We start from the raw sequence: 13,219 nt of genomic DNA on the forward strand, positions 1-13,219 counted from the left end.
ATGTCTGTACCCACCCACGCCACTACCTAATGCTAAAAGACAACACGCTTTATACTGGGCCAGAAGAGGGAAATCTTCCTCCGCATTACGGGAGCTGAGCCTTGTTTTTTGAGTCAGATTTCATGCTGAGAAGATGAAATGCTTATCCAGATTAGCAATTCAAATGTTTTACCAGTACCTGGGATTTAGAGGCAGGATAACACCCCCAAATTGTATAAATGCACATAAGAGATGTAATTAAATCATAAACATATAGGTTCATTATACGTGGCCAGAGGATCCTTTTTAATAAATCATTTTGAACAAATATTCCCTTGCTACAAAAAAGTTGCACATACAGTGGCAAGAAAATATGCAAACCTCTTGGAATTAACTGATTTTCTGTAGTAGTCTGCCATAAAATGTGATCTGATTCTCATCTTAAGCCCTGTACACACGATCAGGTTGTCTCATGAAAACGAATCATTTTCATCGGACAAACCAATCGTGTGTGGACCCCATCGTTGTGAAAAAAAAAATAGAACCTGTTTTAAATTTTTTCTATGGATCCATCTGTCAAAAATCCACGCATGCTCAGAATCAAGTCAAAACATGCTTGGAAGCATTGAACTTCATTTTTCTCAGCATGTTGTAGTGTTTTACGTCACCGCGTTGGACACAATCGGATTTTTAACCGATGGTGTGTAGGCAAGACTGATGAAAGTCAGCTTCATCGGATATCCGATGAAAAAATCCATTGGATTAGATTCCATCAGATATCCGATCGTGTGTACAGGGATTAAGTCCCAACAATATACAAACACAATCCCTGGAATTCATAAAGAATGGTGCAGATAGATTTTGTAAAAGTGTCTCTCATGCATTCTAAAAGTGATGCAAATTCGTATACCTTGTCTAGAACGTGTACTGGAATACACTGCTTTCTGTGTCACTTTTAGAATGCATGTAAGACACTTTTAAACCTTATTTTGAATTTTGTGCATTCACACCACAATGTAAAAGTGGGGCATTTTAGAACTACTTGAATTTGGTGCACGAGTTGCTGCCAGAACCAAAAATGTCACGAACTCTTCATGAATTTGGGGTAACACATCAAAATGATGGATTAATGCCAGAAAAGTGGTGAAGCAGCTTTATTGCATTCCCCCAGCTTAAGTGGATAACAAACAATAATAACGTCTCATGTCTGTATTGAACGCATTATGGAAAAGGTAAGTGAATCCTTGCAGTTGATTGCTTATCAAACCTCCTTTGGCAGCAATGACTTTAAGCAAGTGCTTTCGATAGCTCTGGGTCAGACCTGTACAATGTTCAGGAGGAATTTTTGACCATTATTCTTTATAAAACTGCTTCAGCTCAGACACATTTGTAGGATGTCTGGTGTGAATGGCTCTCCTGAGGTCATTCCACAGCATTTCTATGGGGTTAAGGTCTGGGCTCTGACTTCAAAGGGAGCATTTTCTTTTTCTGAAGCCAGTCTGTGGTAGATTTACTTAGATGCTGAGGGTCAATGTCCTGCTGTATCACCCAACTTCTACTGTTGTTTTTTTTTTTTTTTCTTAAAGTACTCATCAAAATTCAGTTTACTGCTAAATAAGGTAATTTAAAGGAACCCTGAAAGGAGTATGAAAGCTGCCACTGCAGACCTTTAAAAATGCTATTTTCTGGGCTGGTCTGCAAATTTGCTCCATGTCAGTGTTAAAAAAAAGTATTGATGCCATTGACTTTTTCATTAGCATTTTGATAAAGAAAAAGGCAGTCTCCATATTCTTATACTACAGGTTTTCTTTAAATAACAATTTATCAGGTCACATGTGTTTAGAAACAAGTCAGTTGAAAAGACGGTGTTCGATCACTGCAGCTTCAAATTTACAACTTACAAGGATCGGCAGTATTCCAGCCCTCTAAGAAATGCACTAAACAGATTGGACATACCTGTGGAACTCGAGATGAGCTAGGACTACTGGAGGATGATGACAGTAGGCTAACGTTGGGGTTCATACTTCTTTCCCTTTCATCCTGATAGATTCGATCTCTCTCCACTTCTGGTAAATTTAAAAAGTTCTGCATCGCCCTCAGGTTCACCAGCAAAGACTGGGATGCTGTTCTGGGGTCTTCTTCCTTACGTAAGATTTCTGACAGCAAACCCTGGTCACACAAATTAAACAGATATTTTAGTATTTATGCAGAAACATATATATATAAGGCCATGAAATGGTTATAGGTGGTGCCACATGCCAAACATTACCGTAAGTGTATTGGAAAAAACAGGGCAACATTTTCAGGCATCGAACAAAGAAAAAAAAAACATTACATTTATTTTAGACTCATTTAAAAAATGCACAAACATATGAAAACCACCATCAATTACATAGGCATACAAAATACAAATTAACCCTGTGTTTCAATTCTATCTTGACACAAAACTTCCTCAGGGGGTGTACCACAGTGGTAAAGTCTAAAATAAAAGCACAATTATCACATACAAGAAATAGAAAAACGTTTATATATATATATATATATATATATATATATATATATATATGCACATTATGTATGGGACCAATGCATGTAAGTAAATTACAAAACCAGCAGTTAGGCGACAGTCATACTTCCTGGGAGGAGTGATACCTCTCACATAATTCTCTTTTTTTATATATCTGATATATTATTTTTACTTTACCCATAATGGCCCGTTTATATCCACATTTACACATGGGGATACAATTGCACTTAAAAGATATCTTGATAGAAGTCCTCCATTACCTCCCTTGGTGGTTGAATCTTTAAAATTTTGGCATTTAAAGTTATTTTCACCTTCATGTGTAGATCAGAAGTGTATCTGATAAACTATATACCACATTTTTGAACTAGACATATATATATATATATATATATATATATATATATATATATATATATATATATATCCCCAAAGACAGAGCCATTTCTTTTGTTTTTGAGAGGTATCTCAAAGGAAGCATGACTATGATACATTCCCCCTAAAGAAGGTTTGTGTCAAGAATTGAAACACGTTATGGTTCATTTGCATTTTGTACGCCTGTGTTATTCATGGTGTTTTTTTTTATGTTTGATGGACCAAAAAATATTTTGGCCCAGATTCACAAAGCACTTACGCCGACGTATAACAAGTTACGCCGACGTAAGTGCAAATGTGCGCCGTCGTATCTGTGCGCAAGACCCACAAACAGAAAAGAGCCTAAAACCAGGCTACACCCCGCCGACGTATCTTGCTTACGCCGGCGTAGGGTGGGCGCATATTTAGGCTTGGTGCATGGTGCCGCTCCCATTGATTAGCCATTCAAACATGCAAATGAGGGAAATACGGCGATTCACGAACCTGCGTGCGCCCGACGCAGGCTACGTGAGGTGCGCGTAAGTTGTACGTCCGGCGTAAAGTTAAAGTCATATAGGAGGCGCAACCCAGCAGCAGACATGCAAAGGTCTGCACCAGGGAATACAAGCCGGCGCATTTTACGTTGGACGTGTGTCTGGCTGGGCGTAGGTTACGTTCACGCCGTACACAGTGATCCGGTGTAGCTTAGGCAGTTGTTCTGACGTGGTTGTGAGCAGGCGCAGGGGGATGCATCCACGTCATGGCGCATGCGCAGTTCGTGATACGTATCTGTCTGGCGCTCGGCCCATCATTTGCATGGGGTCATGCCTCATTTGCACGGGTCACGCCCACTTCCACCTACGCCGGCGTACACCTTTGAATCCCATGCCACGCTGGAGCAGTGTTGGGAGCACTGGCTTGCTGAATTCATTGCTTGCCTCTCTGCGCTGCGTTGGCGTAGCGTACATTGGTGACTCTACGACGGCGTAATGTGCGCCTTGCTCTCTGTGAATCTGGGCCATAGTGTTCATATATGCACTGTGTTTTGTAAATTTTTTAAATGAGTCTAAAATACATTTATTGTTCTTTTAAATTTTGTTTGTTTGGCGCCTGAAATGTCAATTTTTTACCCTGTTTCTTTCCAATAGTATTTAAGCAGGCACGAATAACACTCAAATAGAAAATTTTACAGTGACTCTACGGCTTTGCAAACTAAGTGAAAGATATACAAACGTTACCCATGTTATGTTCTAAGTTAAGGAATCATACCCGGCCCACCTCTAAATGCGGAGAGAATTACCAATGTGCTGGAATGTCATGTGTGATGTCTGCAATCTCCCAAGACTTCAAAGGCAATTAAGGTAACATAGAAGCAGTAAAAAGTCTCTTTCTATGCACATACTACTGTTGGTTTACTAAAGAAATAGTAACTGTTCCCCTACCTCAAACCTGATGTTCACTTTAGAACGTGAATGTTAATAAATAAGGTAAACTTCTAAATTTCCATTTGTGTGAAAGGGGATTAAAAATTGGTGTATTTGCCCATTATTTGGTATTCAAAGTTATAGATCTTCATATTATTTACTAACATTTTCATACTTTGCAAAGTGAACATTCACTTTTTTTATGTGAACAGCCTTTGTTTCTTTAGTAAATGAACCCAATGAATGGCTTGTGTAATTGGATGATACATCACAAGTTCCCTATTGTCTACTCTACTTATTATCAGATAAAAACAAGATCACACGAAATAGTATGTAATCAGGTTCCATCAGCTGAAATCCCCATTATTTTCTCCAAAAGTAATGCACAAGATGGTTGTCAAAGGTCAGTGAATGTCATCAGGAATCACCCCTAAACCTTTTTTTTAAGTAAACTGTGTCTCTGATGTATTTTTTGACTAGTTAATTATAAAGTGAGGCCCAGTACACACGACCGAGTTTATCGGCAGAATTCATCCAGAAACTCGGTTCAGAGCTGAATTCTGCCGAGAAACCCGGCCGTGTGTACACTTTCGGCCGAGGAAGCCGACGAGGACCTCGGCGAGGAAATAGAGAACATGTTTTCTATTTCCTCGTTGTTCAATGGCAAAAGTCGGCCCGCCGAGTTCCTCGGCGGCTTCCACACTGAACTCGACGAGGAACTCGATGTGTTTGGCACGTCGAGTTCCTCGGTCGTGTGTACGGGGCCTGACACATTTTAATAACAAATTGTGTTGTATGTGATCATGCTATCTTCAGTTCGTTCTAAAGATCCAAGCACATGTGTTAATGCCTTCAAAATCATTACACAAACCAACATAATAATGTAACATCAGGCTCCAAAATACGTGTACAAGTCCTTACCAATGTGCATTCGATCACATCCTACCCTGGTAATCTGGTAATACAGATACAAACAGCAATAAAACTTTTTTTTTAGTAGAGTGAGGAATTGTTAATATCTTTGCCAAGTTTTTATTGATACCTGTAATGGGATCGATTTAAGCCTCGTACACACGATCAGTCCATCCGATGAGAACGGTCTGAAGGACCGTTGTCATAGGTTAACCGATGAAGCTGACTGATGGTCCATTCCGCCTACACACCATCGGTTAAAAAAACGATCGTGTCAGAACGCTGTGACGTAAAACACAACGACGTGCTGAAAAAAACGAAATTCAATGCTTCCAAGCATGCGTCGACTTGATTCTGAGCATGCGTGGATTTTGAACCGATGGTTGTGCCTACTAACGATCGTTTTTGACCTATCGGTAATGAATTCCATAGGTAAAATTTAAAACGAGATGGCTTTTTTTTAACCTATGGATAAATAACCTATGGGGCCCACACAGGATCGGTTTTGACCGATGAAAACGGTTCATCAGACTGTTGTCCTCTGGTTAACCTATCGTGTGTACAAGGCCTAACTGTTCACTTTGCAAGTGAAGTTGCATTTTACAAGACAATTTGCCCCAGAGCTTAGTGAATGCAATGAAGTTTAACTTTGCAAAAAATAACCAATCACGTGCAAGATTTTTTTTTAAAACAGCATTTTTTGCTTGCACATGATTGGATGATGGAGGTCAGCAGAGTTCTATTCATTAAGCTCTGGGGCAAATTTCCTTGCAAGGTGTTCCTTGTAATTTCTTTACAAAGCTTACAGCCTATTTGCCTTAAATGTTTAGGTCACCTGCCTATGCAGAAAAAAGTGCCCAATGCCCCTGCTATAGGTGTAGGCCCTTAACGTACCTCATGAAGCCTGACTGGAAAAAGTCTAGGACATTGTTAAAGGGGTTCCTTTACCTTAGTGCAGTCCTCCTTCACTTACCTCATCCTTCCATTTTGCTTTTAAATGTCCTTATTTCTTCAGAGAAATCCTCACTTCCTGTTCTTCTGTCTGTAACTACAGACAGTAATGCAAGGCTTTCTTCCTGGTGTGGAGTGTTGTGCTCACCCCCTCCCTTGGACTACAGGAGACCAGGACGCCCACTAACACACAGCTCCTTTCTCTATCTGCAGCATCCTGACTCTCCTGTAGTACAAGGGACGGGGCGAGCACGATACTCCACACCAGGGAGAAAGACTCGCATTACTGTGTGGAGTTACAGACAGAAGAACAGGAAGTGAGGATTTCTCAGAAGAAATAAGGATATTTAAAAGCAAAAGGATGAGGTAAGTAAAGGAGGACTGCACTAAGGTAAAGGAAGCTATTTAGGAGAAAAAAATTGTACCTTTACAACCCCTTTAAGTATATCACATCCAATATGTCTCTATTTTGGAGATCCCCCCTCAGTTTCTGCATAATACTCACCTTTGGGCAGAAGGTATAGGGAAAATATTTTTAACAAGGACATAGATAGTACAAAATCCTGGCAATCCTAACACACTATCCTTTTTTTTTTTAAACCCTGACTAGTGTTCCTACCTTTCAGGTCAACAAGATTCCTGCTTACAAATTCCTATTAAAAAAAATACCCCTATAATTCCTATATAATAATGAAATCTATAAACAGCCTGAAGTGAGAAAAAGAGAAAATGTGTGATATTTTTACAGAAGAATGCTGTTTGATAGGATTCTATTTAAAACTGTTGAGACAGCACCCATCTACAAACTATACTTGAAATTTTTGTTTTGTTCATGGGACATGCAAAACCAAAGGATGAGATTTTCATATACTGTAAGAGAGGGGAAATTAATTAAAAAATATATACAGATTTGTCTTACTCTTATTATGACTTTTTTGTCTGTGCTGTTTGTTTCCATTCTTAGGAGAGTTGCCTAATGATCACTGTCAAAATTAAAAATTTCAAGTTGTCACCAGAACAGGGAAAAAAGGAAAAATATTCCAAGGGGGACATTTGGTTCGGTGACAACAGATTTCCTCCCACTTATTGGTGTGTCTAGAAGACAGGAAGAGAAAGGAAGTCTCCCCATTGGGACCCAGATAAATGAGAAACCTAATAGAGGTTTCTGAACAGGGTACATGTTAAACCCATGTTTCCGGTGTAACATGTAACATGTTTATCATCTGCCCCCTCTCCCCCTGATCCCCCCCACCCCCCCTGTGACAATGGGCTGAGGGTTCTCTCCCCATACCTACGGTCACAATTCAAAAAGAGCACAGCCGTGTGGAGCTCCACCCATACGGCTGCATTATACATTCACAGATCCCTGCCTGGCCGGCTGACGGCTTGGAGTGGTTAATCACTTGCCGACTGCCTAACATAGATATACGTCGGCAGAATGGCACGGGCAGGCAAAGCAATTTACAGGTACGTTGCTTTGAATCTGCCGCCTAGCGGCACACACACGCCCGCCGTGAGCTCCGTGACTTGTGCCCGCAGGACCCGCATACCCGATGTCGGGAGCGACAGAATGGGGGATGTCGTTGTAAACTAGGCACTAAAACTAAATCAGGACACTGATCGTCTGCTCCCTGTCATCGGGAGCAGCGATCAGTGTCATGTCACAGTAAGCCCAGGCCCCACACAGTTAGAATCACTCTCTAGGACACGCTTAACCCCTTCCTTGCCCCTTAGTGGTTAACGCCTTCCCTGCCAGTGTCATTTTTATAGCACTGATCGCTGTATAAATGACAATGGTCGCAAAATAGCATAAAAAGTTTCCGATGTGTCTGCCGCAATATCGCAGTCACGATAAAAATCGCAGATCGCTGCCATTAATAGTATAAAAAAATGATAATAAAAATGCCATAAACCATCCCATTTTTTGTAGACACTATAACTTTTGCACAAACCAATAAATATAGGCTTATTGCGTTTTTATTTTATTAAAAATATGTAGAAGAATACATATCAGTCTAAACTGAGGAAAAAATAGTTTTTTATATATTTTTGGGAGATATTTATTATAGCAAAAAGTAAAAAATATTGATTTTTTTTTTTTAATTGACGCTCTTTTTTGTTTATGGCGCAAATTTTTTTTTCGCAGAGGTGATCAAATCCCACCAAAAAAAAAAACTCTATTTGTGGGAAAAATATCACGTCAATTTTGTTTGGGAGCCACGTCGCAAGAGTGGCCTGGTCATTTGGCAGCCAAATTCTCTGGGGCTGAAGTGGTTAATGAACTACCAGGGTGCTGATGAGCGCTCTAGGTAGTTCATTGAGCTTCCTGTCATTCAGTAACTGCCTGCCTGTATCGGAGGTACGGGCAGACAATTACATTGACACTCTGCAGGAGCAGGGCATTACACCCACAAGCTGCTGATCATGAGTGCAATGCTTTACAAGCTCCTATAAAAATAAAAATGCTATTTTTTTTTGCCTGAAAACAAATGTGCATTTTTTTTGTAAAGGTGATTTTATCCTTTAATAATTTCCAAACCGCCCACCGCACATTTACTGCACACTGGGGGAGCCCAGTGGGGGGTACCGTGGGACCCGCCGACTGTTTAGTACAGCAGGAGAACGGCAGTCTGCTTATGTAAGCAAGGCAGACTGCCCTTTTGTCAGTAGGGAAAACATTGATCCTGTGTTTCTGCTAAGCAGGAACATGGATCTATGACTTCCCTTAGTAGAAGCATCTCCCACACAGTAAGTAAGCACTTGCTAGGAACACATTTAACTCTTTGATCATTGCTGCTGTTAACCCCTCCCCTGCCAGTGTCATTAGTACAGTGACAGTGCATATTTTTTAGCCCTGAGCACTGTATTAGTGTCACTGGTCCCCAAAAAGAATCAAAAGTGTCAGTTAGGTGTCCTAATTGTCCATCACCATAGCAAAGTCCCACTATAAGTTGCTGATCACCGCCATTACTAATATAATATCTCAGAGTTTGTAGACGCTATAACTTTGGCACAAACCAATTCACTTATTGTTTTTTTTTTTTTTTTTTACAAAAATATGTAGCAGAATACATATTGGCCTAAATCGATGAAGAAATTAAATTTTTTCAATTTTTTTATTGGATGTGTTTTATAGCAGAAATACTTTTTTCTGAAATTGTCTGTCTTTTTTGATTATAGCGCAAAGAATAAAAAATGCAGAGATGATCAAATATCACCAAAAGAAAGCTCCATTTGTGGAAAATGTATCTGTGTACAGCATCGCACGACTGCGCAATTCTTCCGGAGCTGAAGTGGTTAAATAATTCAGCTTTGGGACAGGTTTTTATTAAGGACAGTGTTACAAGACTATGATTTTTTCAGCTGTAAAGCAACACCATGCAAATCTTTCACTGAGCTAATAATCAGCATTATCTCAGAGTGTAATTCACTGGGAAACACTGATAATGTCACATATGCAGCCTTTGTATGGAGGGCGAGACATGTCTCTGAAACAGTGGCAGGCATAAAAGTACAGGCATGGAAACCTCTTGGGCTTTGTCCTTAGAGTATGTGCAGACAGGTTCTTACAACACCACATATCACAAATAGTGTTATATATCGAGCAACTTCAACTCAACAGCAGTAACATTGCAGTCAAATGTAGAGTCTCTTATTAGCAGTAGACATTGTACTAGTATGCTGCTTACAGCATATTTAGAAAAAAAAATGTATCTGCCAACTCCAGTCTAGCAGCGTATTGGTGGATATAGGGCCTAATTTACTAAAGCAAATGATCCAGGGCAGGGATTAAGCACTACAGTGTGCTTGCATTACAGGATCCCAGGAACAAGCGCACAGTTTATCTGATGTACTATATATAGGCACACTCTTAGTTTGCTGCTTGTTTGTTGTTTTGCAGTCGAACATTTAATGTTCCTCTTGTGTCCTATGTTCCAATAATGAAACTAATTAACACTACCGCTCCAAAATATCTTGCAGCGCTCCTCCATCCTACCATTCAGCTGGTTGGCAACGCCCAGAAGCCCACCTCCGCTCCACACTGCACACAAGTCAAAGAGGAAGTGATGATGATACATCCAATAGATTTAATGGGCAAGCAATAGGAGCAAACCGCGCACACAGTCAATCTCCCACTGGAGACCAGGTCCTAATACATGGGTGCTCAACCTGTGGCCCTCCAGCTGTTGCTGGTTCTGCCTCTGGGAGTCATGCTTGTAACTGTCAGGCCTCGTACACACGACCGAGTTTCTCGGCAGAATTCAGCCAGAAACTCAGTTCAGAGCTGAATTCTGCCGAGAAACCCGGCCGTGTGTACACTTTCGGCCGAGGAAGCCGACGAGGACCTCGGCGAGGAAATAGAGAACATGTTCTCTATTTCCTCGTTGTTCAATGGCAAAAGTCGGCCCGCCGAGTTCCTCGGCGGCTTCCACACTGAACTCGACGAGGAACTCGATGTGTTTGGCACGTCGAGTTCCTCGGTCGTGTGTACGGGGCCTCAGTCTTGCAATGCCTCATGGGATTTGTAGTTTTGCAACAGCTAGAGGACCACAGGTTGAGCACATATGCCCTAATGTGTTTCACAACCTAGAAGGCTAAATCTGTGATTAAGCCCTGTGGGGGTGAAATGTGTTAAGATGTGGTGTCAATTGGAAGGTTGCTTGTTTGTGCTACTCGTTCCTATTGCTTGTTTATTAAAGTTGCTGTATAGTCTTTTTTTAAGGCTTACCTGTAGGTAAAAAAAATCTCCTAAACATTTTTACGGTTTAGGAGATATTCCCCTCGCAATGCACCGCTGACTGCAGCGGCGCATGCGCACAGGGGATTCTCGGCTGAAGGCCTGGCAGACGCCGGACCTTGCCGGAAAGAAGTTTCCCACGCGCGTGTGCGGGAGTGACGACATCCCGGCTCCAGCCCTTCGCAGCGCTGGAGCCGCAAAACCCTGAAGACAAGCCGAGGCGAAATGTCAGCTGCCGAGGCGTGGATCGGGAGGGACACCGACGCCTTGTTCTAAGGTAAGTATTTCATAATGAGCTAGTATGCAGTGCATACTAGCTCATTATGCCTTTTCCCTTACCGCTTTAAATCTAGTAGATGTTTCAATGTCACTGAGGCACAGCCCCATCTTTTTTTATTTATGCTCTGATAACGTTCACTAAAGTATGCTCTTGTCAAAATTTTATGTGAAAATGTAAAAGAATGAAAATAAGATAAGTTTGTTAAACAATGAAATGCCTGTGTGCCAAGCAAACAAAAAACAAATGTAATCTATGCTGTCATAGCAAAAAGCATCTGCGGGGTATTTATCATTGGAATGTCCTTTCTAAGCACCAGTGTATGGAATCTCAAAGGCCAGCTCGTGCTTGATCTTCTACAACTATGCAACAATACATTAGAATCTATCAGGAGGCACTGCGAGGGTTGGGCTATCAGTAAGCCATGCCAGTTTGCCCTCAGCGGGTCTTAATAACCCTGAAGACAGTCAGAAAATTTAAATTTTTACAGGAGGCCAGCAATGGTAGCCTTGGAATTCTTCTCATGGCTGGTTTCCTTTAACTGTCTTGCTAATGGCAAGTATGCCAGAGGTCATATGGAAGCTTTTAGTAGTAAAAACTTAAGCGCTTTTTGGCCTTTGTTACTTTATAAACATTTTGAATTTGCCAACAACCTGTCACATAATCGTGTTTATGGATATTTCATTTTTTAGAAGTCGCAATTTCTTCCACCAGGGAATACACTAGTTAAACACCATAAAAAGTATGAAATTAAATTGTCACATGACTTGCGCTGAAAATGCTCATCTGACATCAGCTGTACCCAATACACATTTGCTTTCAAATTTTGACCGAGATTATTTTCTCACATGACACAATTAAGCGATGTAACAGATCATTTAATATTTGTTTCCGTGCCTTGCATGGCTATAATGTAGAATCCCACACATCAAAGAAACACCAGCACAGGCATAATTACCTAAAAAGGAAAGCCAACATTTTATGTAAAAATAATTTCCCACACTTGTGTCATTATCGAAATATTTCTCAAAAACATTTGCTTTTATTAATAGCCATTTTCCACGCAGCCCCTCTTGTAAATATGTCAGTTTTCCATTACACACCAAATGATCTAACCTTTTTTTTTGTCACCTGCAAATAATTAGACACTCAATATGCAAAGCAACCTCCTTGAAGAAAAACAAATGGTCATAATTCTGTTTAATTGTACCTAAATGAGGCAGAATTTATTTTTAAAGTGATAGACACCAGGTGTGTGTTACTCAATGTTGTGTGTTCAGTATAGTATATGTAGCATTTTAAATCTTAAGAGTTTGTATTTGCCAACTATGTGCTTAAATAATATTAGTGACTAGGAATCTAGATGGATTTAAAATGATTAAAATAGCATTGAGGACATTACCCTTCATTCAAATATGACTAGTTGAACGCTTAGTACCAGCTCAGCCTGGCAATTTGACACTTCAAATATTTGCCAACAATTTTGGTGTACCTGGGAAAATTTGTATGGAACCTTATTCTTCCTGCTACAAACACTGTAGCAACCACTTACACACAATTGAAGCATTGTGCGACCAATTATTCATACTTATGAATAATAGTATAAATAGTCACTACTACAGGCTATGTGTGTAGCTAACACTATAGGGAGGTCTTTGTTCCATCTGCTTAGCTACTGACTGCTACTCTAAGCAATTAATCACAAATTATTATTTAGGTACTTATATAGCGCTGTCAATTTATGCAACACTTTACATATACAATGTACATTCACATCGGTCCCTACCCTCAAGGAGCTTACAATCTAAGGTCCCTAACTCACAGTCATATACTAGGGCCAATTTAGACAGAAGCCAATTAAACTATCAGCATGTCTTTGGAGTGTGGGAGGAAACCGGAGTAACCCGAAGAAACCCACGCTGGCACAGGGAGAACATGCAAACTCTAGGCAGGTAGAGTCAGGCCTCGTACACACACGACCGAGTTTCTCGGCAAAAACCAGCAAGAAACTTGCTGGGAGATATTTTTTGCCGAGGAAACCGGTCGTGTGTACATTTTCG

The 13,219-nt window shown here is 40.5% G+C and overlaps 1 protein-coding gene across 3 annotated transcripts in view; it reads right to left on the reverse strand.

The window, feature by feature from the left end:
* Positions 1–13,219, reverse strand: part of SATB2 (SATB homeobox 2) — a 250,298-nt gene that overhangs the window by 86,767 nt on the left and 150,312 nt on the right. For all 3 annotated transcript variants that reach the window (XM_040357386.1, XM_040357387.1, XM_040357388.1), the window contains one exon: positions 1,936–2,148. In XM_040357386.1, the coding sequence (XP_040213320.1) occupies positions 1,936–2,148 (213 nt within the window). The remainder of the gene's footprint in view (positions 1–1,935; positions 2,149–13,219) is intronic.

Source organism: Rana temporaria, chromosome 6 (assembly GCF_905171775.1).
Source record: "Rana temporaria chromosome 6, aRanTem1.1, whole genome shotgun sequence".
Classification (NCBI taxonomy): Eukaryota; Metazoa; Chordata; class Amphibia; order Anura; family Ranidae; genus Rana; species Rana temporaria.